The sequence below is a fragment of the Siniperca chuatsi genome, linkage group LG21 (genome assembly GCF_020085105.1).
Source record: "Siniperca chuatsi isolate FFG_IHB_CAS linkage group LG21, ASM2008510v1, whole genome shotgun sequence".
Lineage (NCBI taxonomy): Eukaryota > Metazoa > Chordata > Actinopteri > Centrarchiformes > Sinipercidae > Siniperca > Siniperca chuatsi.
Window position 1 is genome coordinate 24,775,113 of NC_058062.1, and position 23,571 is coordinate 24,798,683.

At 42.7% G+C, this 23,571-nt stretch overlaps 1 protein-coding gene across 4 annotated transcripts in view; it reads right to left on the minus strand.

Annotated features, from left to right (window-relative positions):
• nbr1b (NBR1 autophagy cargo receptor b) overlaps nucleotides 1-21,984 on the minus strand; it is a 40,322-nt gene extending 18,338 nt beyond the window's left edge. The window contains exons 1-15 of one of the 4 annotated variants that reach the window (XM_044182735.1): nucleotides 21,656-21,981; nucleotides 15,310-15,372; nucleotides 14,834-14,852; nucleotides 14,719-14,741; nucleotides 13,496-13,684; nucleotides 9,425-9,502; nucleotides 9,010-9,260; nucleotides 7,395-7,520; nucleotides 6,599-6,805; nucleotides 5,866-6,025; nucleotides 4,181-4,264; nucleotides 3,805-3,990; nucleotides 3,516-3,632; nucleotides 970-1,045; nucleotides 525-635 (exon numbers count right to left, since the gene is read on the minus strand). In XM_044182735.1, the coding sequence (XP_044038670.1) occupies nucleotides 525-635; nucleotides 970-1,045; nucleotides 3,516-3,632; nucleotides 3,805-3,990; nucleotides 4,181-4,264; nucleotides 5,866-6,025; nucleotides 6,599-6,805; nucleotides 7,395-7,520; nucleotides 9,010-9,260; nucleotides 9,425-9,502; nucleotides 13,496-13,684; nucleotides 14,719-14,741; nucleotides 14,834-14,852; nucleotides 15,310-15,372; nucleotides 21,656-21,919 (1,954 nt within the window). In that variant the 5' untranslated portion in view covers nucleotides 21,920-21,981. Of the gene's footprint in view, nucleotides 1-524; nucleotides 636-969; nucleotides 1,046-3,515; nucleotides 3,633-3,804; nucleotides 3,991-4,180; nucleotides 4,265-5,865; nucleotides 6,026-6,598; nucleotides 6,806-7,394; nucleotides 7,521-9,009; nucleotides 9,261-9,424; nucleotides 9,503-13,495; nucleotides 13,685-14,718; nucleotides 14,742-14,833; nucleotides 14,853-15,309; nucleotides 15,373-21,655 lie in introns of all 4 variants that reach the window. The other 3 variants (XM_044182732.1, XM_044182733.1, XM_044182734.1) reach the window with 3 other exon arrangements.
• Nucleotides 21,985-23,571: the final 1,587 nt, after the last annotated feature.

Below are 23,571 nucleotides of genomic sequence, written 5' to 3' on the forward strand. Positions count from 1 at the left end.
CATTTCAAAATAAAACAGGAAATCCTATACTTAAACCCTCAAACCATGACACCTGGTGCATGCTGGGAAGCTTTCCTATATGCCTGCTCCCGGGACGCTACAGTATCTTAGCCTAATAGTCTGTGATGCTTTTCTCATCTTCATCGTTCTCATTTGTTACAGCAACTAACTCTACATTAAGGCTGCTGGGACTTTCAAAGTGAAGTGTTGACCATATATAGCATTCTGGAGGCATTTCAGTATGTAAATGAGTCTGTTCGTGCGAGAGCAGATGGATGTAGAACAGATGAGATTCATCATTGCTCTTTGCGTGAAGGTGTGTATACATATGTTTAGTAAATGTTCGTTCGGACAGTTCCTACACAAACATTTAGAACTTGTTCTGTGCATGCTTTGATACATGAGGCTTCAGATTACGAAGTTCACTTCATCCTGCTCTATTTGGGATTTTCTTTCATTTACCAACCTATCAACAAAACTCCATCAAGACCCTTAAAAAAAGTATGAATAGGAAACTCCATTACCCATGATGCTATTGATGACTTCAGTCTCTTCCTGGATGAGACCCAAAGAGGGACTGCTCTTGTCCTGCAGGTGGCCATCTTGAGGCAGAGGGGACATGCACGGAGTCATGTCTGGACGGAGAAAAGACGACAGAGACAGGAAATTTACTGAACTCTGAAGTCTGTTTATCAGTGTTGTCCCTACAGTTACCAACATGTTACACTGATACAGGTTTGTTGATTTGTTGACATTGCCAAAAAAAAACAACCCAAAAACAGTAACAACAATTGTATATGCATCAGTGGAGAATTTTATTGTCCCACTGTCTGTTCCTCACTCTGCTAACATATCACACGTCCGCATGGTTGATACAATATAGCAGTATCAGTATCAGGTTTTGAACACAAGCTATCAATGTTCCTGAACCAACCGCCAAAAACTGGAAACCACTAGAACTCTTCTTACCAGCAGGGGTGTTGTTTGGGACACTCTCCAACTCTTGGACGATGTTGATGTCCAACAGCTCAAAAGATAGAAGATCCTGAGAGATCAGCAACAACAGATAGCTAATTAAAGATGCTTTTGAACTGCATTATGGTAAATGTAGGAGGCAGTGTTTTTGGAGTTTTACCGATACTAGGAATTAAAAGTCTAAATAATTTGGCCTCTGCTGTTTTGATTTTGAACATTCTTTTTTTAATGTGTCTCTCGTGAGTTCCCCAACTTTATGGAAGTGCACACTAAACCACTGGAGTACCCCTTTAAGTCATTTATCAAGGAAAACATTGCCAAACATTTTCCAGTGTGATAATTTACTGCTTTTCTAGCTTTCATTTCATTACAAAACTGAATATATTTGGGTTTTGGACTGTTGGTTAGACTGTACAAGACATTTGAAGATGTCCCTTTGGGCTCTGAAAACTTGTGATGGGCATTTTTCACCATGTCTGACATTTTATAGACTGCATGATTCATCAATTAATTCAATTAATCATAATAAATAAGAAACATGCAAGATGAGTCAACAAAAATATTAAACATACACGTAAGAGAGGGATTTTGATATAAAAAACAAAACAATTAACACAGGGACCCAGTGTCCAAAAGTTTATTTTGTATTTTACTGTTTCTTTAAATACAGATTTCTGTTCCGTGCTCTGTTAATTCTGTAGTAGCTTTATGCATGTTAGCTTACCACTTTACCTTTTCTTTGAAACTGGAAGAGTTGAAGTCTTGACTTTTGCTACTGACTAACGTTGCCAAAATTTTCTCCATATAGTTATTCTAACGGTAGATGTAGACAAGTTCAGCAATTTTGCCAAATTTTATTATAAAATGTGTTTCATTACATGTTTAACAGCTTAATGAATGAGGAATGGCTCAGGAAAGGGCTGACATTAAATGATTATAAATAACAAACTTTTAGCAACTGGACTTTAAAAAAACCCACTAACACTAAGGAGCTACATTGTAAAGCAGGCTGGTCTGAGAAACAAGATAGAGCCACACACAGGCGAAGTGTTCTGGTGAAAAGATGTAGAAGCAGGCCATTTTGTTCAGTGAAGCTTGTTCCATCTGCCTTGTGGACACAGTAGGAGGACAGCTCAGCAGTGTTTGTCAGGTCTGTAATCTTACAGCCCCTGCTGTGTGTGCAGTGGTGGAAAGTAACTAAGTACATTTACTTACTTGAGTATTTCCATTTTTATGCTACTTTCTACTTCTACTCCACTACATTTGTTGGGTCTCTGCAATTAATATTATAAAGAGTACGGTCTGGACCTGCTCTATAGGAAAAGTGCAATGAAATAACTTCTGTTATGAATTGGCGCTATATAAATAAAATTGAAAAAAATGAATTTCAGAGGGAAATATTGTACTTTTTACTGCACTACATTTATTTTAAAGCTTTAGTTACTATATATTTTGCACTTTCAGATTATCAATACAAAAAAAAGCACAATGAGATAACTTCTGTTATGAATTGGCGCTATATAAATAAAATTGAATTGAATTGAAAATATAATCAGCAAATAAATGATTATAAATGAATCTACCCAGAAGTATATAAAGTAGTTAAAATCCTAAATGCAGTTGCAAGAACTTGCTCATGTGGAAAGAGAACTTATTCTAATTATAATTATAAGTATTCTAATTATCTAATAACTCCTCCTGCTCTTTTATTCATTTCTATCTGCAGGATGTCTCTCATTTTCCTACGACTCCCTCTGTATGGAGTGATTGTTATTTGGGGGCTTTAACTGTGCCTCATGCCTCTGGACGAATGAAGAGCTGTTTCCTCTCCTACGCTGCTCTCTGCTGGACTGTTACAGTGCGTAACCACTGTCTCCGTTTCTCACAGCAGCAGGTTTTATGTTGTTTTCCAGTTTCATTCCTTCGTGGTGAATATCAGGTATTGTGCTGTCTCTGTGCCACCTGTGTGCATATGATGTACTGTGATGCGCTATTGCTTCGCCTGGCTACAATCACTGCTGCCGTGGTCACTGGAAAGTCCGGGCGTGACGTCTCTTATAAATGTGCTTCACTTACCACCAACTCTGAAGACGCTAATAATTTCACTCTAGCTGTGTGTGGCTGTTAGCGCTGTGTTTGTGAATTGGACATTCTTTTACAATGAGGCTCATTTGCATAGAAAGGGGCCAATTTTGCACAAAATGTATGCATATTACCTCATTTACATACCTGCAAATAGCACCGGAGCACCGAGACACTATTGGCTTGGCAACGCAGTGAGGGGTGCAGCTCACCCTTTGCGGGTGATTTGAGAATTACACGGCTTCTTTTGGTCTTAGTTATGCAGGCTTAGCGGCCGCAAAGGCCGCACAATCCTTTTGGAAATAGAGAGCACTGGTATCGGATCGGTACTTGGTATTGGCCAACATCAGTTTAGGTATCAAAATCAGTATAGGGGGAGAAAAAGGTGCATCCCTAGAAATGAACCTTTGTTGCAGCCTTAGTGCAGAGTGTACAGCAGTATAATTGCAGATTATTACCTGTGCAGTGAGCAGGTCAACAGAGGGGATGTAGTACTCTTCTTGGTCCACTGACATTAATGGTTGCTCCCTAGATGCTGCACTGGCTTTTCCGTCCTTTGACACTGGGTTCTTACCCTGCAGACAAAGTCAAATCATTTCAGTTAGATACTGTACACACCCATATCGACAGTATGTCACTATGTGTGTGTGGATTGTAGTTTATTTATTCACGTCAGTGCATTTATTTAATTTTTGACACTGTCTAATTTTCATGGCAAAGCAGGATTTCTGTTTCCATTCTTTCTACCTGCGGTGTGACACAGGGTGACACCAGTATCCCATCAGCCATCATGGGCGCTGGGGCCAGAGGATCGACCACAATGCTGCACCAGACCCTGGGTCCAAACTGCTCTCCAGCGTGGGCCAGACGCCAGTGGGAGGTGTAGGAGCCCTCCACAGCGGGAGCACACAGTGCTACACTCACTATACCAACCTAGACACACACAAAGAATTTTGTTGATCATCAACATATCAAGAAAGTAGTAGTATACTGTACAATACAGTGCAAATGACAGAGCAGTGTGCTACAAAGAGAAAGCAAGAAGGATGAGCTAGCTGACAAGTCCAGGGTACTTTTCCAAAGATAAGTGAAAATGAAAACTTCCCTCATGTTGCCATCTCACCTGTCCTGGCTGGAGGAAGGGAACAGACACCTCTCTCCAACGGTCCCCAGATCCCACCGCCAGGTTTCCCCACATGAACTTCAGCTGCAGGAAGCAAACAAGGCAAGATATGATGATCACTTATCAGTGGTAGTTTATTTAAGTTCTGTATACTGTATTTACTCTTACAACACAAGTGGCAGCAGAAATAAGTTTGTTTACTAAAGCTGTACCAATCAATGTTTTTGTATGAACAAGGGGTCAAATGACTATATGTAATGTGAAAGGTAGTGATGAACCCACAGAGAATTATCACTAACTTTGCGGTTCCCTTTGGAGCCTTTTAACATCTTTCAGCTTATTGTTTTGGTTTTACTGCCTGCAACTTTACGGTTTGGGTTCAGGCTCATCACTCTCACTGTGTTGTCTTCAGCAGCAGCAGGCGGCTGGTTCCAGAGAAGAAGCTGTAAAAAGCCTCTGAACACAAGCTGCTCAGCAGCAAACAGCAGACAGACGCAGTCAGAGGGTAGCTGCTGAACATAGCGGAGCATCTAGCAGCTAAAGAGCCAGATGTTTCCCTCAGCAGCTGCTGAACATAGCGGAGCATCTAGCTGCTAAAGAGCCAGATGTTTCCCTCAGCAGCTGCTGGAGACCAAACACAGAGCTGACAGAGAGAAGACCGGACTGACGTCCATCAGGTGACACAAACAGCGAGGTACTTACTAAGACTACAGACGTAAATGAGCCATGCTACAGTTCATCTGATATGCATCAAGTGAGCTAAAAAATACCTGACGCTGGACTGTTTGGAGCGCAGACGTAATGGGGCACAAACAACAGCGTTCTCTGCTGCAGAACTAGGAATATTTGTTGAAGACATGTATTTATACATTTATACATAATTGCAAGTGTGTTTGTATATTTTCCGTCTCTAAACAGGAATGCCTTAAAATACATATTGAAAATACATATTGAAAATACATTATGAGCCCCAATTTTCAGCCGTGCCACTTTTCTTCCATTTTAGCGGCACAAAACCTTAGTGCAGTCCTTGAGTAAATAAGGACAATCGCAAGTTAACTGTTTAGCACCTAAAAAAGGCCATACATCCTTAGCAAATATCCACCTACGAGTCTACAGCTAAATGCTAATGTCAGCATGCTAACGTGCTCACACTGACAATGTTTTAACACATGCTGATGTTTAGCAGGTATAATGTTTACCATCTTCACCATCTTAGTTTAACATGTTAGCATGATAAGATTTGCTAATCAGCACCAAACACAGTACAGCTGAGGCCGGTGGAATGTCATTGGTTTCGCAGGTATTTGGTCATAAACCAAAGTATTGGACACATTGAAAATATTGTCAAGACATTTCACTCTGAAACTTAAGTTCTGAGGCATTAAATGAAGTTAGGGGATCACCAAAATGAGTAGGATTCATTGTCTGGGAACCATGAATGTCTGTACAAAATGTATGGCAAGTCTTTAAATAAGTGTTCAGACATTTCACTTCAAGCCCAAAATGTCAAGCTCACCACTGTTATTAATTTCCTTGTATATACAAAAGGTTTTAAAATCTATTTGATAGACCATGATGTCAACCAAGCCCAACACACTAGTGCTCCCAAGAGGATAAACCTTTTTATTATTTAATTGACAACATAAGAAAAGAGTAGCCTGGACAACAGTAGAGTTCTTTACCTTAGTATCCGCGCTCCAGCTGATTGTTCCAGTGTTCCTCATCTTCCAGTACTTGATAAACTTGGTCCCAGGACGCAGTCGGGTTCCATCAGGAAGGTTTTCGTCCAGAAATGCAGCCGTCATGGCTGGAACCACCAGGGGACAGGGACGCTTTGGACGCCTGGGCAACAAATAAAGTCCTTTTGTCCTGCATCGTGCAGCGTGCACCTGGCATAATATGCAACAGTGGTTCCCAACTTTTTTGGACAGTTGTAACTCCACAACCCTGTCAGATGATCTCAAGTACCCCCCCACCGCCATTTATTTCAACCATTCATCCATTATTTTTTAGCTAGCAGTTAGCTAGCTCTTGAAACATTTTAGCCATTACTTTTAGCTGTCTATTTCAACCATTTATCCATTATTTAGCTAACTGTTTGCTTGCTCTCTAGCTTTCACGCACTTAAAAACGTGGTGTTCAGGTGTTATAGCACACTCAGTCTGAGAATATTTCTTTATTGAAATTGAAATTGTGATTTATATTCTTTTCAAATTCCTTCAGCCACTTCACAGCCTTTCCACAAACCCCCTGGCAACTGCAGAAGTACAAATACCCCTGGTTGGGAATCACTGAACGACCTACGACTTTTAGTGAATCATTTTCTTCATTTACTGAGACTTGAGAAAATGACTTCTTTTTCTCGAGTGTACGCCAAACTAACTAGTTTGGACCATGTTTTTTTTAGTAACCTACTCAGGGCTGTTGTGCTGGGTGGCTCGAGGCTGCAGAAGGACGGGGGAGGAGCTTCCATCTCTGTGTGAGGAGCTCCACTGTATGCCCCGCCTCTCCATCCTCAGCTGTTTCCGGATCTCTTTGACCTCGGCCTTCAGCAGGCGCTTCTCTGCTTTCAGCCGCTGCTTCTCTGCCTTCCGGAAACTGCGGTCACCTCGCCTGTAGAACCTGAAAGGGAGCAGCCATACAAAAATGGAAAGGATATTAAGAGAACATCATGCACATAAACACAAACAGACCCCAGGGTTTGAGCCAGAGTGTGCCACTGTGACACTGACAACCTTAACAAAAAATGTCCCATCACTACAACCGCCCTGCACCCCCATACTTGTACTCCACTACATTTCAAAGGGAATTTGTACTTTTTCTTCATAACATTTATGTGACAGTTATAGTTACTAGTTAATTACAGATTAAGATTTTACTTAAAAACACGAGTTTATAAAATGTTATAGATTAAACTACCCAGCAGTACATAAATAGTTCAAATTAGCTGCACAGCAGCCAACTAAAAGAAAAAAATGCATCAGTAATAATAATCCAATATAATATATAATACACTGTCACTACACACTACGCCACTCTCAACCCAAGGCTGTAAGTCTCATTGCTAATGTGTTAAAGGTCTGAATTGAATATGTTAATGATTTATGTATGTTAAAACTCTCTTATATCTAAGGATACAGAATAATAAACACAATATTGAATATAAAAAATACAAAAGTAAAGTAATTCTAACAAAATTGCGGTGTGGTACCTGCTGTGGTCCGGGGCAGGTGATCCGTGCTCCGGGATGGACAGAGGAGTCCTGGCTCTCACCAGGTTGTGACTGGGATCATGAGAGAAACTGCAGGGCTCGCACAGAGTACAGGAGGTACACACACTGACCAGAGACAGAGAGAAGAGGGACAGGAAAGGGAGAAAGACCGAGACAGAGATGTAGAAAATGAAAGGGAGAAAGAGAGAGATGAGCGAAAGGGTAATTCCAACTAAAGAACTGACATCATGACTAAGAAGTTTCAAAATCTACAGAGGCAGAAAATACCTAAGAACCCTTCAGAGTCTACAACACTGTCCACTGAGACAAGCTGAGGACTGCTTGTTACTGTGCCATTCAACATGTGTCTATGAGGCCGAGACACAAGGAAAGAGAAAACAGAGCGGCTGGAGTCAGACTGGTCGGGTAAACAGAATCTGACTCCCAGTTTTAAGTTTCAGATATCAGGGAAAGACAACATTTCTGTGTCGTGTCAACGCTGTTTCCACACCCTCCTCCTCTCTGCCCTTTCTTTTCATTCGCTCAACAAGTAGATTTGAGTTTCCCTATGTACCTAGAAGACTTCAACTTTGTCTTTGACAATACCTGCACAGAATAAAACATTACTAAGACTTGGAACACTGGAAACAATGACAACATATAAAACGCCGTACAAGTATTACTCATTCGTTAGTGATAGTAGAGATATGACTATCTGCAGAGTAGTGTATCAAAATGTAAAAAGCAACCCTCTAAATGGGTAAAAATAATACTCCTGTCAATTTTTTTAGGCAATATGATGAAAACGCTTCAGTAGCCTAAGGTTAAAGGAATACTTCATCATTTTGGGGAAATGTACTTTTTTTCTGAGAGTGAGATGAGAAGATTGATAAATCTTATTTTGCGATTTAAGATTTTTTAAGATCTTAAAATGATTGTATGTAAGATATGTAACCAGGGCACCATCGAAAATGAGACCTCGGCCTAATTGGGTCTAAATAAATAACGGTTACATTTAGAAAAAATGAGGTTTGGGCTAATGAGACGGTGTAGTCCCTCATTCGTCCAGGAGTGTTCCATCGTAGAAAAGGTTTCAGCCGTAGTCACCTGGACAGTGTTCTCAGAATCAAGACGTTTCGGTTCCCATCCGGAAGTCATTCTCAATTGTGATTTCTGAGTTCTCAGACCATTTTTCACAAATGAGAATGACTTCCGGATGGGAGCCGAAACGTCTTGATTGAAGTGTTGAGTTTCAATATGGGCCTTTTATCCACCTGTTTTTATGCACATTTTGGAAATGCCAAAAATTCACAAATAGTTTGTACTCTTAGCTGAGGTGGAAAAGTTTGTTTCGATAAAAACAAAATACGACAAAGTCCACTGGAAACAGACAGAAAAAATGATTACGAACATGTGACTTAAACGAAAGCATCAGTTGTGTGTGGAGCGATGAGGAGGCTTAACAGCGGTCAAAAAATGGCAAAGTAGAAACCGAAGGAAATAATTAGTAAATGAAAACAGTGGTGTACTGTTGTTGTACTGAATTAGTTCTGTAACTAAACTACTACTCCAAAGTGACTTGGCAGTTAGCAAGTTAGCTGTCGACATCACATACCTGCACTGGTAGCCTCCTCCGGCGGTCTGCCCCCTGCAGGAGGAGCAGGGAGGAGTGGAGGAGGATGGAGCTCCAGGCAGAGTGGAGGAGGAAACCTCAGGGACCTGCTGGGCCTCCGCTCCTCCTACTGCTTCCCCTCTACCTCCCCCTCCTCCTCCTGCTCCGCCTCCCAGGGGCTTGTGGATGCAGCACTGTCCAGAGAACTCCCGGCAGATCTTCTCCACCGCCTCGCGAACCACCTGGTCCTTAAACTGGAGGAACGAAGGGGGGGCAGAGTGTCAGAGATATAGGGGGGGAAGATGATGGTATATTTTTGCGCCTCTGTTGCATCTGTTCAGTGCTCACTCTTCAGTCTCCAGCAGAAAACCTGACTTGTGCTAAAAGACACCTGTCTCCTCCATCAGGTTGTTCTTACCTTCTCCATGTAGGAGGTGAACCAGGCTGGAGGAGTCTTGTCTTCTTCTTTGGTCCCCTTCATATCTTTCATGATCATCTGATCAACAGAAGAAGAGAATATTCATTAAGTAAAACCTGCAAATCAACATCTTTGTTACATCACTGTCAATGTAAATGACCATACAGGCTTCATGAGAATTCCACCAGCAAACACCTATTATGTCGTCCACACCAACAGAAAGAAAAGTGGAGCTGAAGCCACTTCGTGTAGAATTTTTATGTGATAACTGTCATCTTTCAAATCATTCTGATGGTATCTGACCACGCTAACCTATGCTGCACGCCTAACCCGCTACACAGCAGGTGAAGTTCATCAGAGACGAGGGACACCAGGAGGAAGACATATATACATAAATCGGTTTCACGTGGTTTCATTTTGTTATTACTTTGGTGATACAGTTCCACAAATTAAAGGGACACCCCAGTATCAGATGAAAACAGCCTGACTACTGACCAATCAGCTTACTGGAAAAACTGAGTCATCATGGCTACAGGGCCCAGACAGGGACAGAAGTCCTGAGTTTACATTAAAGAGACAAGAAATAAAGATCAGCAGAGACATTTTCATAGATCAGTAGAATCACTTTGCCTTCCATAATTATGTCAGAGACAGAAGAAATGTTTTTTACACAACTTGTAATTAGGAACTCAGCCTCTTTCATGTGACATGTTCAGGAGTTGAATACAGGATCACCAATATTAGGCTGAGTGAAGTGGGGTAGCTCAACCAGAGGCAGACGAGGATGAACCTACTTCATCACACACTACATGTTCTGCAACCATCACACAGGCGGAGTTACACAAAGGGCTACTTTTGTGAAAAAGAGCCCATATTTATCAAACACTTCAGAGACACAATTTGGTCCCTGTTTTAGGACTAGCTGTAAAAGCATTTTATCAACTTTCTTAACTTAGGAAGTGACTCCTATGGAGGTGTCCTAACCTGTCAGCAGTCGCCAGGAGGAGACGCTCAGGTAGACAGCACAGACTGCATGGCAGAGACTGACACATACATTTAGTGGGAGGAGAGATACAGTGGTGTGCAAAAGTGTTCGCCCCCTTCCTGATTTCTTTTTTTTTGCATGTTTGTCACACTTAAATATTTCAGACCATCAAACTAATTTAAATATTAGTCAAAGATAACACAAGGAAACACAAAATGAAGACTTTGGAGTGGCCTAGTCAAAGTCCTGACCTGAATCCTATTGACATGCTGAGGCATGATCTTAAAAAGACAGTTCATGCTTGAAAACCCTCAAATGTGGCTGAATTACAACAATTCTGCAAAGATGAGTGGGCCAAAATTCTTCGACAGTGCTGTAAAAGACTCACTGCAAATTATCGCAAACGCTTGATTGCAGTTGTTGCTGCTAAGGGTGGCCCAACCAGTTATTAGGTTTAGGGGGCAATCACTTTTTCACACAGGGCCATATAGGTTTGGATTTTGTTTTCCCTTAATAATAACAACCTTCATTTAAAAACGTTTATCTTTGACTAATATTTAAATTTGTTTGAAGATCTGAAACATTTAAGTGTGACAAACATGCAAAAAAATAAGAAATCAGGAAGGGGGCAAACACTTTTGCACACCACTGTATCTATTGATGAAAATGAGCTTATCAAAAGATTGTTTTGGCAAAACGTAAGTTTTTGTGCCTGGTGCAAAAGAGCCCATACTCTCTCCCAGGAGTCGTCCTCCTCGATGAAAGTCAGTGCAGGAGGCTTCATAAATAACTCTCAGTCCTAATCTAAGGTAGGAGGCTTTTTAGTCCTAAATTCACTTGCAGACAGCGCTAACCAACCACTGAACAAGAACTAGTCTTCTCTGCCTGACCAAAGCCAGTCAGTCTCTTCTATGCTGTTTGCTATGTCAGTATGACTTGCTTTGGTTTTCTCTCCCTCTGTCAGTTCTGCTCTCCCAGACAGAACCTGCACAAATCAATGCTTTTGCACTGTGAGACTGCGCTGAGGTGAGCTCAGCCATAAAATATCAACCAACAGGCCTTCATCACGCTGGCATCTCTTTGCTCCACACATTTTTAAAATGAAAACACTAGACTTTCTAATCCTTATTAATACCTAGAATTTTCAAAAATTAAAAAAGGTGTAAAGATGACAACATTAGCATGAATGTGTCTAATCATCAACATTTTTTATTATTGTTTCTGAGTTACTGAATCTTGTTTTGTGTGAAAGAAAATTTGTGACAAATCTAACGACTCCATTACAGAGCCAGACAGGTTATCAGGGCTTAAAGTTTTGACTTTACAGGGACACAAATAAGTAATGTGGATTAACACAAACAATAGCAATCAGTGCTCTCAAATTATTCATTTCTGCATGTGATTTAACAGAACTTCTGCTGTCTGTTAGCCCATAAAATAAGTTGAAGTGATGTCAATGATAACACAACATTGGGCCTGGTAGGAACAGATTTGTTCCTCAGTGGAACGCACAAGTGATTTAACAGACCTTGCCGCATTCACTAATTTTCTTTCCCTCAGAATGTTCTCTAAGGTACAACATTCACGAGTGGTCCAGGCTGTGCGTCTAAAGAATCACTATGCCTTAATCTGAATGAATTTGGATTTCACCATCATCATCATCATCATCATGGCTGCCATTTTGAGATTTGTATTTGCATATTTTGGCACAGCAACTTAAACAGTTCAGTTGTTGGAAAATTCTCTAACTGCAGCAGCTGGTCTCTGTCCAGGATCGTCCTGCATTATAACACCTGACACGTTACCTACTGTACCGGCCAACACTCTCTCGTCTAATGAGTGAAGGTCACGTCCCCCTGAACGCCTCTCACATTAGTCATGGGCTGCTTTGCTTTTTCAAGAATTGTTTTATGTCAGACCATTCCCTCTTTATTTCTGTCACAGTGCAGTGCTGCTCCGATGACACATCGTTGACAGCTGTACTATTAATATGTTAGATTTGTTTCAGGTCTAATATGACCACATGGAACAGATAGCCGTATATGCCAATTTAGGGGTGTCTCTCTCTTTTTCCTGTGAGGTTTACTCGTATGAGTGCTCCTTTGATTATTAGCATTTTCAACTCCCCTAAATTCGACAGTCCAAGATCACAATAATGCTGTATTAAACCCGAGACCCAGATGCATCATCCTAGAGGTGCGACAAAGTCATTGTTTTGCAAATCACAAGCAAGTCTCAAGTCGTAGCAATCAAGTCCCAAGTCAAGACCAACAAGTCCCAAGCCAAAGTCCCCTAACTAAATGAACATTTTAAGTTATAATTGTAGTAAATTTACAATTTAAAATTAGTATTTTTTACTTTCAAATAGCAAATAGGCAAAATGATCAGGTGTTATTCCTGTGAACTGTACTGTGTTATACTAACAGGTGGGGTTTTTGTCCACCTCATGTCAATGAGGGTAGACACGCAATACAGTTCAACTGAACAACAAGCTATATCCTCCACAACGACAACGCAGCTGAATCACCTCTCGAAAACAGTTTCAACACAAACGGAACAGTAGAACCTTCACGAAGGAGGATTTATTACAGGACTGGTGTAATAGACTGCATTACTTTTAGCTTGGTGTTCGTCCTGAACTGGCAACTGAGCGCATAATCAAACACTATGAATTAAATGCTTTGTGTGATACCCTTGTAACTGCAACAATACTGGAGTACAGTGGTGAGATGCATCATTGCTTGGCTTGGGAATTGGAGGAATACGGAGTGTGGACTGGTAGCCGGAGAGGTTCGCCTCCTGGGCACTGCCGAGGTGCCCTTGAGCAACTGCTTGGGGTGCTGTGCTATGCGGCAGCCCCATCACTCTGCCATCTCCTGTGTGTGACTGTGTGTGTATTTCGCGGCCTGTTTGTGTGTAAATGAAAAATAACAACAGAGTGAAAAAACTGAATGTCCCCAAGAGGGATTAATAAAATAGTTCTTCTTCGTCAAAATCTGATCAGTGGCAGCTGAGGTATCGTGACTGAGAAATGGACAAAGAAACGCCCAGTGTCCAGTATGAACCGCTGCGTGTTGGGGTCTTACCATGCCCTGTTCTGGCACTGCAGCCTGGACTTTGCGGCTGACCACCTGGGCCAGAGCGGGGCAGTGCTGTGGGGGTCTGAAGCCCCTCTTGGGCTCTGTTCCGCTGGCCTTGGTGGTGGCGACCCTCGCCGGCTGGCCCCGAGTCTCGTACACGTTCATGTGCAGTCGGTTCCCCTGCCTCGCTGCACTCTGGGAAACAAGTAAAGGGCTTAGTCTCACCTGCTGCCATTTTGGGATCAATTTCTTAACTAAGCTGTGTCTTTCTGCTGATAACAACAGAAATGCTTTGCTGGAGAGGAGACACCTCCATGACAACTCCTGAAGCTTCGCAGTATTTAGCACCTTTGGACATTGAAAACTACAAGAAAATTGCAATCTGTCAGAAACAAAATGTGAAACTTAGTTAACCAATGGCCATACTATATTAACATATATATAATATATTAAATCAATCCAGGAGATTCCCATGTTTTTGCTTTGAGTATCACTAAGGTTACTATTTAAAGTATCAGTCTACATAGAGTTAAGGTTGGGTTAGGGTTAAGACTGTCTTGGTAAAGAAGGAGCCGAGCCTGAGGGCAAAGCTCTCGATTTACCAGACAACGCGACCCTAACCTGGGGTCACGAGCTGTGGGTCGGGATCGAAAGATGGAGATTGTGGACACAAGTGGCCGAAACAAGTTTCCTCTGCAGGGTGGCTGGGCTCACACTTAGTCATAGAGTGAGGAGCTTGGACATCCAAAAGGAGCTTGTAGGACTCATAGAAGGAGTAGAACCGCTGCTCCTTCATGCTGACAGGAGTCTACCCGTGTCTTTAAAACCTGATCCGTCTGAACCCTACAGGCACTCCCAAATTTGAGACTCGAACCTGAATCGGGATCCAAAGTTCGATTTTTGCTTTACTTCATCCACTATGCTGACCATTAGTTTACCAAGCTACTGCAACACACTGGCTACACTACTTGCAGCACATGAAATGCGTGGATGCAGACTATTTGTCCAGTCAGACAAATTACATTTGAAAATAACCAAACCTGAACCCGACCCAAGCCTGCTTCCACACTGATTCAAACCCAGATTAGTTGCAGAAAATGAATGGATGAACCGTTTCACCTCTCCAAAAAATGTAGGTCTTGCATATGATAAAGCAGAGCCAAAATGTACTGTAGTACTTCTTTGTTTCCCATAAGTGTGAACAATAATGGAACTTCAAGTCAGCTTACCTTTAATGCCTCCTCATACTCCACTGGAATAAAAGCAGAAACATTCATTAATAAAATTACATTAATATGCAACTCTCAGAGATTTTGTGTCTTATGACTCTTTATGTTTACTCACCTTGGCTGTTAATGGACACCTGCGAGAAGAAAGGGAAAGATTCTTTTAGAAATCTGTGAACGTTTTCACTTGTTATTGGTTTGGTGACACAGTTTAAGTCACCAGTCCACCACTTTTAGTGAAGCAGGTTGTTTCAGACGCAGCAGTCTATTACACAAGCATCTGTTAGAAAAAACAAACATCCCGCTGATGGAAAGAAATAACAGAAGTGTTATTCAGATCTATTTAGAATATTAATTTTTTCACAACAGATGTGCAATATAGTGTATTTTAGTTAGTTTTTCCTGTTTTAGCAAGTACTTACAAGTGCTCTTAACTACTGAATATGTTAAATAAATATTCCATGATTTTCTGTTTCTTGTCCAGAACAAAGAATTAATAAGAGCTCCACCGTGACGACAGAAAATCTTGTGTGCAGGTGTATTTCATCTGATATTGTTTATTCGTCATTATCATTAACAAGCAGAGTCTCTCACCTCCTCGTTTTCCTCATCGAAATAGGTCAGCTGAAGACTGCACAGGCCAAACGAACGCTTCACCTGCAAACACACAGAAAGATGCGATGGGTCAGCTGTCCTTTTTGGATGAGAGACAGAAAGGGCTAAGGCGTAAACTTTCAGACCTAACATTCACACATGAACTCAGTGACTCAGACTGAGATGTGGGGACTCGATGGCCAGTCAGAGGCAGCAGTGTTCAGGGCTCTCCACTGGCTGAAAGCTGGATGTGACAGCCTTCCCACTGTGGCTCTGTTTCTCTCATGTTGCAAGTATTATTCAGCAATTCATGTCAAATGAAAAACAGATAAACTTGTACACCAGCCCACTTGCATCTCACTCTGGTAAAACAACACCTCAAAGTCAAGTCTGACGTCTCTGACTCCGCAGCACAGACAAACGAACTCTCCCAGGCTGCTGTGGCCGAGAGAGATGGAGCATAAATTCAAAAGGTCTTGTGGTCTTTTGCCCTCAGTTTTCTGTGGCTCCAGGCTCTCTCTAGCTCATTGGTACACTATTAAACCCTGTCCACAGCAGGAGCTTAGTAAAACATAATGTAACATGAAGTCACTGACACAGGTCTCTGCCTGGGGACGAGTTCCTGGGATTTGGGCTCTGTTCAGGTCAGATCACAACAAGGATAACTACAAACAGAGCTGCCTGAAAATGGCCAAACAGTGGAGGGAAGAAATTTGAAAGACAAAATAAGACAAAACACCAAAAAAAGCATCACAATTAAACCAAAAAACCTACAAAGTGGTTGGACACGCTCAACGGCATTTTGGGTCACCAACTGCCTTGTTCCGGCCTCAGCGATGCCTTGGATTCTTTATCAGCAGATAAACTTTTGTATCATGTTCATGTAAACTTCACTCAATAACAATATCAGCACTACTGTTTCTTTTGTTGTGCATCTCACTACTGCTTATTTAACCAAACGGCACATACAAACGACGAGTCAGGCCCTCAGCCTTTTTAAATCAAGTATATCCAAAACATCATGGTTTGTAAAAAACTGTGGGAATGAAAAGGACAAACCTAGTACCGTTATGCCATGTTCACGTCATATTATAATTAGGAATTTCAATTACGATATCTCCCAGTTTGTGGAAAGAACTAAAGAAGTGGCAACAAACTGCTGACAAAATGGTTGCAAAGCCAACATAAATGGTAGTTACATCTAGATAAAATCTAATGTCAACACTAATACAATCAAATCAACCAGTTTGTATCTGACCGTGTAGTCCCTCATTCGTTCAGGAGTGTTCTATTGTAGAAAAGGTTTCAGTCGTAGTCGTCTGGACGCTGTTTTCAGAATCAAGACGTTTCGGCTCCCATCCGGAAGTCATTCTCAATTGTGAAACAATTGGACGGGAACTGGAAATTTAAGCTACTCTGTGTTACATAAGCCCCGCCCTCATGAAGGAATCTGTCTGAGTATCTGTTAATAGCTAGTTTGTGTCCAGATGACTACGACTGAAACCTTTTCTACAGTTTGTATCTGGTTTCACTTGTTAATGAACTGTTACAAATATGTCCAAGCAAATATGGCTAATTCAGACTATTGTAGCATGGGGTACCAAAACATGTAGCAATAATTAATAAGATTCAAGGGGCACCAAATATGCACCGTAAACACATTAGCTAGCACAAAAGATGAAGTTCGGCTATCAGAAAGAAATTTATACTAAACCACAGAATCAAACTTGCATTAAATTCACCTCGGGGCACCACCCTTTAAAAAGGGAAAACCACAGGCAATGAATTCATTCAGTCTCAACTCTGGAGGACCACTGTAGACCAGATAGAGCCGTGACTGATATCTCGGCAAGATCTATAAACACAGAGACCACCGCATGGATGAACCGTTCAGCAGCTGAAAGACTGTTGGGAAGCACAAGGGCAATACTTGACGACCTACTTCTGACCTTCTTAATCACTCTTAGTAATCTATAGCATCAACCGCCAATCACAGGAAAAGTCAAGTTTCACCTGGTGGTTCAGATGGCCAGGGGAGAAGTTGCTCTGGAGGGGGAGGGAGACGCAGTGTCGACTCGTGGGGCCAGCTCTCTGGAGCTCTCGGGCATTCTCGGATGCGCTCGGTCCAACGAGGCAGCTTGGCCGGCTGATCTGTCTCGTTCTCTCTCTCTGGCAGCAGGCAGAAGGCTGAGAACATCTCCGCTCACGGAGACGTGGTGGCAGCCTTTGCCAGAGTTCTTACTTCTACCGTTTGTAGTGTTGGAAACACAGGCGCCGACAGACAGACTGGAGCAGGTTTCTCTCAGAAGCTTCCTGGATGCCGGCCTTCTGTAGTTCCGTGTGGCTGATGGCCCAGCTGACTTCTGGACCGGTGGGACACGAAAGCTTTGGGCTTTTCATGTGCTGGGCTTCTTCTTGTTTTATACCTCCCACAACTAAATCTCGTCTTAATTACTTTCTTTGTTACCTTTTTCTTTCTAACAAATTAATAAAGTTTCCCACATGTCTGATGCTCCCATGTTGGAACGCTTGGCATTTCGGCTGCTGGAGGGCACCCCACATGTCTTATGATAGACTCGTGGACCCTCACCCACATGATATCATCCCATGATATATGATATTAGACAGTGTTACCGCAGACTGCAGTTAACACACAGCATCTGTCACTATGGCCCGTGAAGTCACACATAAAGTCACAACACGCGTCTCTCTCTCTCTTTACATATATACACACACATATATATATATATATATATATATATATATATATATATATATATATATATACACACACACACACATATATATATATATATATATATATATATATATCTCAGGCAATGGGGAACAGAGGAAGACGTGCTGGAGGAAGGACCATCATGGGAGGACAAACCCTACATGGGATGTACCACCGAACATAACTGAAGAGGCTGATATCAAGAAGTCCTACCAATGGCTAGCGCGGGCTGGATTGAAGGACAGCACAGAGGCACTCATCATGGCTGCACAGGAGCAGGCCCTGAGCACCAGAGAAATAGAGGCCCAGATCTACCACACCAGACAAGACCCAAGGTGTAGGCTGTGCAAAGAGGCCCCTGAGACAATCCAGCACATAACTGCAGGGTGTAAGATGCTGGCAGGAAAAGCATACATGGAGCGCCATAACCAAGTAGCTGGCATAGTGTACAGGAACATCTGCATGGAGTATGGACTGGAAACCCAGAGGTCAAAGTGGGAAACAACTCCAAAGGTGGTAGAGAATGACCAAGCCAAGGTCCTGTGGGACTTCCAGATTCAGACTGACAGAATGGTAATGGCGAACCAACCAGACATCGTGGTGGTGGACAAACAGCAGAGGAAAGCCGTTGTGGTTGACGTGGCGATACCAAGCGATGGCAACATCAGGAAAAAGGAACACGAGAAACTAGAGAAGTACCAAGGGCTCAGAGAAGAGCTGGAGAAGGCTTGGAAGGTGAAGGCGACAGTGGTGCCCGTGGTCATCGGAGCACTCGGGGCAGTGACCCCCAAACTGGAGGAGTGGCTACAGCAGGTCCCTGGAAGAACACCAGACATCTCGGTCCAGAAGAGTGCAGTACTGGGAACAGCGAAGATACTGCGCAGAACCCTCAAGCTCCCAGGCCTCGAGCTCGAAGGATGAGACCACCCGCGGAGGGTGAAGGACAAAGTTTTTTTTTATATATATATATACATACACACACACACACACACACATTCTCCGGGTAATTGTGGCAGAATTGGCATTTCAACTTGCAGTTTGTCCTTTTACAAGCTATGACCAACTTATTGGCTATATACATGCATATTCGAATTTCCTCGCGTTGTTGTCTATTAAACAAGACTAAACACATTGTCTATCTTTTACGGTTAGCAGATACCGATTAACAGTTCTTGTTAGTTCAGTTTCTATTGTTCCTGCAACAAAATCAGCGTGTTGAATCAAAGATTCCTATTTTTCCTATATTGTTAACAATACATACCATGTCAATTAGCAGACATTCAGTTTTGCATTACAAAGTCAGTTCCTTCGTTCTTTGTTCCCTGAGTGCATGGGTTGTTCATGATGAGGGTGACGCAGAGAATCACCCAGTTGTGAGAGTGAAATCCTTTATCAGATCGTTGCTGGGTCTGTGAAAGCCAGACCTGTCGTAAATTACAACTTCAGGATTAAAACTCCTCACCAGTTGGCACTTAGCCTTTCTTTGACCATCCTCTGTGAGTAATGCAGGCCTGTTCCTGTCCTGTTTTGTGAACAGGAAGCAAAACAGTAGTTTAGCATAACTGTAATCAAGCATTTGGAAGTGGCTGCTGTTGTTCAGCTAAAGTTACAAAAAAAGCTCTTGGGCTGTTTTTCATGGTCTGGGCCGAGCCCTAGGCCCCTTAACTTCAAAAGAAGTTCTAGGACAATTTTTGTTTCTTCTTTCTGAAGCAGACACTCCAACAATCAAGATCTCTCTCTCTCTCTCTCTCTCTCTCTCACCCTGAGTCTGGTTCTCCTCGAGGTTTCTGCCTCTTAAAGGAAGTTTTTCCTTGCCACTGTGGCCAAGTGCTTGCTCATGGTGGGATTTGTTGGGTCTCTGTAAATAATATTATAAAGAGTACGGTCTAGACCTGCTCTATAGGAAAAGTGCAATGACATAACTTCTGTTATGAATTGGCACTGTATAAACAAATTGAATTGTATTGAATAACCCTGCACAGTTGTTAACTTCATGTTATTAAGCTAACGTTAGCTAGCTACCTTCAATGAATGATGAAGAAATAACAATAATGATTATTATAATTAATAATTTAGGTGTGACTCATGTTTTGGGAACACCTCAATAAACTGTCTAAAACTGGTGACATATTGTAATATTAGTGTGTTGTTAATAAAGTTTAAAAAAGGAAAATAACAGGCAAACGGGCACTTCGCTAATTTTATAAAATGTAAGGAGACCTCGAAAATATGCATCTGGCATCCAGAATAAAAGCGGGGGGTTGTAATTCGGTAACAAGAAATAATGTAATACAGTATTTAATTGTCATACCAGCTAAATGAAAATGCGCAATAAAAACTGGTGTCAGAAAAATAATGAAAATACAAGTAAAGGCCTGTTAGCCTCGGTACAATTCCTCTGTGATCGCTACCTCGTGGTATATTAATCTGTGCACACTCTTGCTATTACACTATTTGCTGGGTTTCCATCCGCATTTTTTCATCACCGAGTGAGATTCAGACAACATTTGGGTGACAGCTCAACAACAGTCCAGCTGCCTGAAACGCGACTTGTGTTATCCATGGTGAATCATCAGCCACATGGGTTGGAAAGGCAGCCACAGACGCAGACTGAGTCTGTTGTCCACATGCACACTCTGCCCGGCCTTCTCTTTCTTCACCAAGCACGTTTCTGACTGTATACACGTGATCATGGTTCGAGATGTGCATGACAAGGTATTTAACTGAGCGCTTGTGTTCAAACAAACACTGTTCTGTGAACACAAGAATTCCTGTATTGTGAATGTGCTGACAAAGACTGGATACGGTACAGTCGTATCAGTAGACACGACATGTGGCAGCCAAGCTTTACCGGATGGGTTCAGTCTTTTAAATATCTCTGTTTCTTTGCAGTCGCTTCGTGCTCATTTTGCATCTCGTGGTGGTCACTGGGCTAGCCTATGACATGATGGAATTAGTGCTGTGGAAATTACACATACATATATATAGTACATTATACTCAATGTATCAAGACAACAGGTAAACATGGAGGAAGTGCTGAGTTTGCACACAGCAAATTAAAATAGGAACAGGTCAGAAAACAGAAGACGTCTTAAATCTGATCAAATATACGAAATAAAGGCCTGTCTCTAATATAAACCCAGTCCCAACACATGGAGGATAAACAGCAGTTCCCTGACGGTTCAATATGCAGCAAAGCGCTTTCAACGCGGACCTGTATTTCCGGTCCCGCTAACAGACCACCGGAATACCTCTCTAATGGAGGCCGTGCGATTCGAACTGCTCACACCAGTTACGTTGAGCGGCTAAACAGCGTTTCCATGACGACAACGCACTATAGTAATCCCGTAAGGAGTGGGGGGGGGGCTCGCGGTCCCTTCTGACACGGTTATCTCCGCTGTGGCACTGTTCACAGCTCACAGGACACGAGCTGCATGACGGCAGTGCTTTAGCATCTGTGTGATAGCATATCTGGAGCTGCTCGGCCGCCATCCCCTGAAGGGCTAACACCACACTCCGGTGCGGCACACCAGTGAATCAGCCACAGTCGGTGGCAGAGGCAGAGCAGGTGTGTGTGACAACGGGCCCCGTGAGTCCCCCCTCTCTTACCATGGCCTCCATCGACTCCCAGCTCTTGGTCTCGGATCCCGACAGGAGGAAATTTTTGGAATTTCCCCTGAAATTCACCTTCAGATTGATGTAGAAGTCCATGGCGTCGCCTGCCTGCGCCTTAACGCATATTACACTTTTCCCCAACCAACCGAAGCTATTTGGGTTAATCTCGCCAATTCGCTCCACTGTCACTTCTCCGACGGGGGATGAGGCGTATTTTGTGTTTACATCAGCGTCCTGGGCACGCCCACCCTGCACCATGTGTCCGGAACAAAGCTCGCCACTTCCGCTTGTACGTCACTGCGCAAAAAGCCAAACAGCGCGGCTCAGGGGCGGGCGGAGCAGGAGCGCGCGGCTCAGGGGCGCGCGGAGCAGGGGGGCGCAGTGGGGCGCGGGGGATGGGCGCGCGGCTCAGGGGCGGGCGGAGCAGGAGCGCGCGGCTCAGGGGCGCGCGGAGCAGGGGGGCGCAGTGGGGCGCGGGGGATGGGCGCGCGGCTCAGGGGCGGGCGGAGCAGGAGCGCGCGGCTCAGGGGCGCGCGGAGCAGGGCGGCTCAGGGGGGGCGCGGCTCAGGGGCGCTGGAGGCCGCCAGAGCATCCCCTCTGACCAGGCTGCCTTTGGTCAGATCTGTTTTTCTACTCAACTAAAAACCAGTAGCACAAGCATCAGAGTGTTTCTGTCAGTGACATTAGACACGTAGATTTGACCCAACACCAAGGCGAAGGTTGGGTTACGAGACGAGCTCAGCACATCTGAACGGGAGCTGTCCGTAAAGAACAGACTGCATTTTAGCTCCTCACAAGAATCTGTTCAAACCCATCTAAAGCCGGATTACTCCTTCAGTCTTTCCTGAGTAGACAAGGCGGGGGACAGTCTCTTTAATCTGGACTGGGACACCAAGGTCCTGTATATTCAGGAACAGTGGGCAACAGTAGGCCTGCAGCAGTGGGGAAAAGTAACTAAGTAGCCTATTTCCCATTGATGCTACTTTATACTTCTATTCCACAAATCTTGTTCTTTTTACTGACAGGTATGGTTACTGATGACTTTTCAGATTAAGATTTTACATACAAAATACATGATGAAGTTAGAAAATACAATGCATTGTTTCCCCAGCCTTTTTGGTGTGCTGTCTTGTCACGTTTCAGAAGTGTGTGAGTTGTTTTCAGTTCCACCAAAGTGCCATTTCCCCTCTAAACGGCTCACATGGCTTCGCTGAAACAACTGTGAGTTAATCTGAGAGGTAAAGGTATCCAATATTTCACAGAAAAGGAAAAGATTGGACAAAAGTCTGAAACTTGGGATTTGGGCATCAGAACTTTGTTTTTTCTTCTTGACAGCTTGCTTTATCTTGTGACCCTTTGTAGGGGCCCCGGCCCCTATAGGTTTGGAAACACAAACTGTATAAAAAGTAGTTAAAACGAGCTCCACCTCAAGCAGCTACAATAGTAAAATGCTATTTATGCAACAATCTAATAAAGTCATGTCTGATCACTGATCAGTCACTGGGCCTTTTGATACTTTAACCCCATTGTGCTTACTAATGTACTTGTACTGTAGCACACTTTTGAATGCATGACTTTTACTTAAAGTAATGGAGTACTTGTACATTGTTGTATTCTTACTTTTACTTAAGTAAAGGTTTTGAGTACTTCTTCCGCCTCTGTGTACATCATACTGTAAGCTTGGAAGCTATACAGCAAACTCCTTTTTCCCACTTTTTCTTTTGCTTTCAGTTTTATTTCATTTTTTATTTTAGTTGTTTACTTATTATTCTGATGTTTACTCATTATTTATTTATTTATATTGCAAAGACCCAAGACAGAGCTGTTGATACATCTTGTCTGCAGTTTTGATGAAATTCTATGCAGGTATTTATGGAGTGCATGTTCCTTGTATGAATGCATTCAGTCTC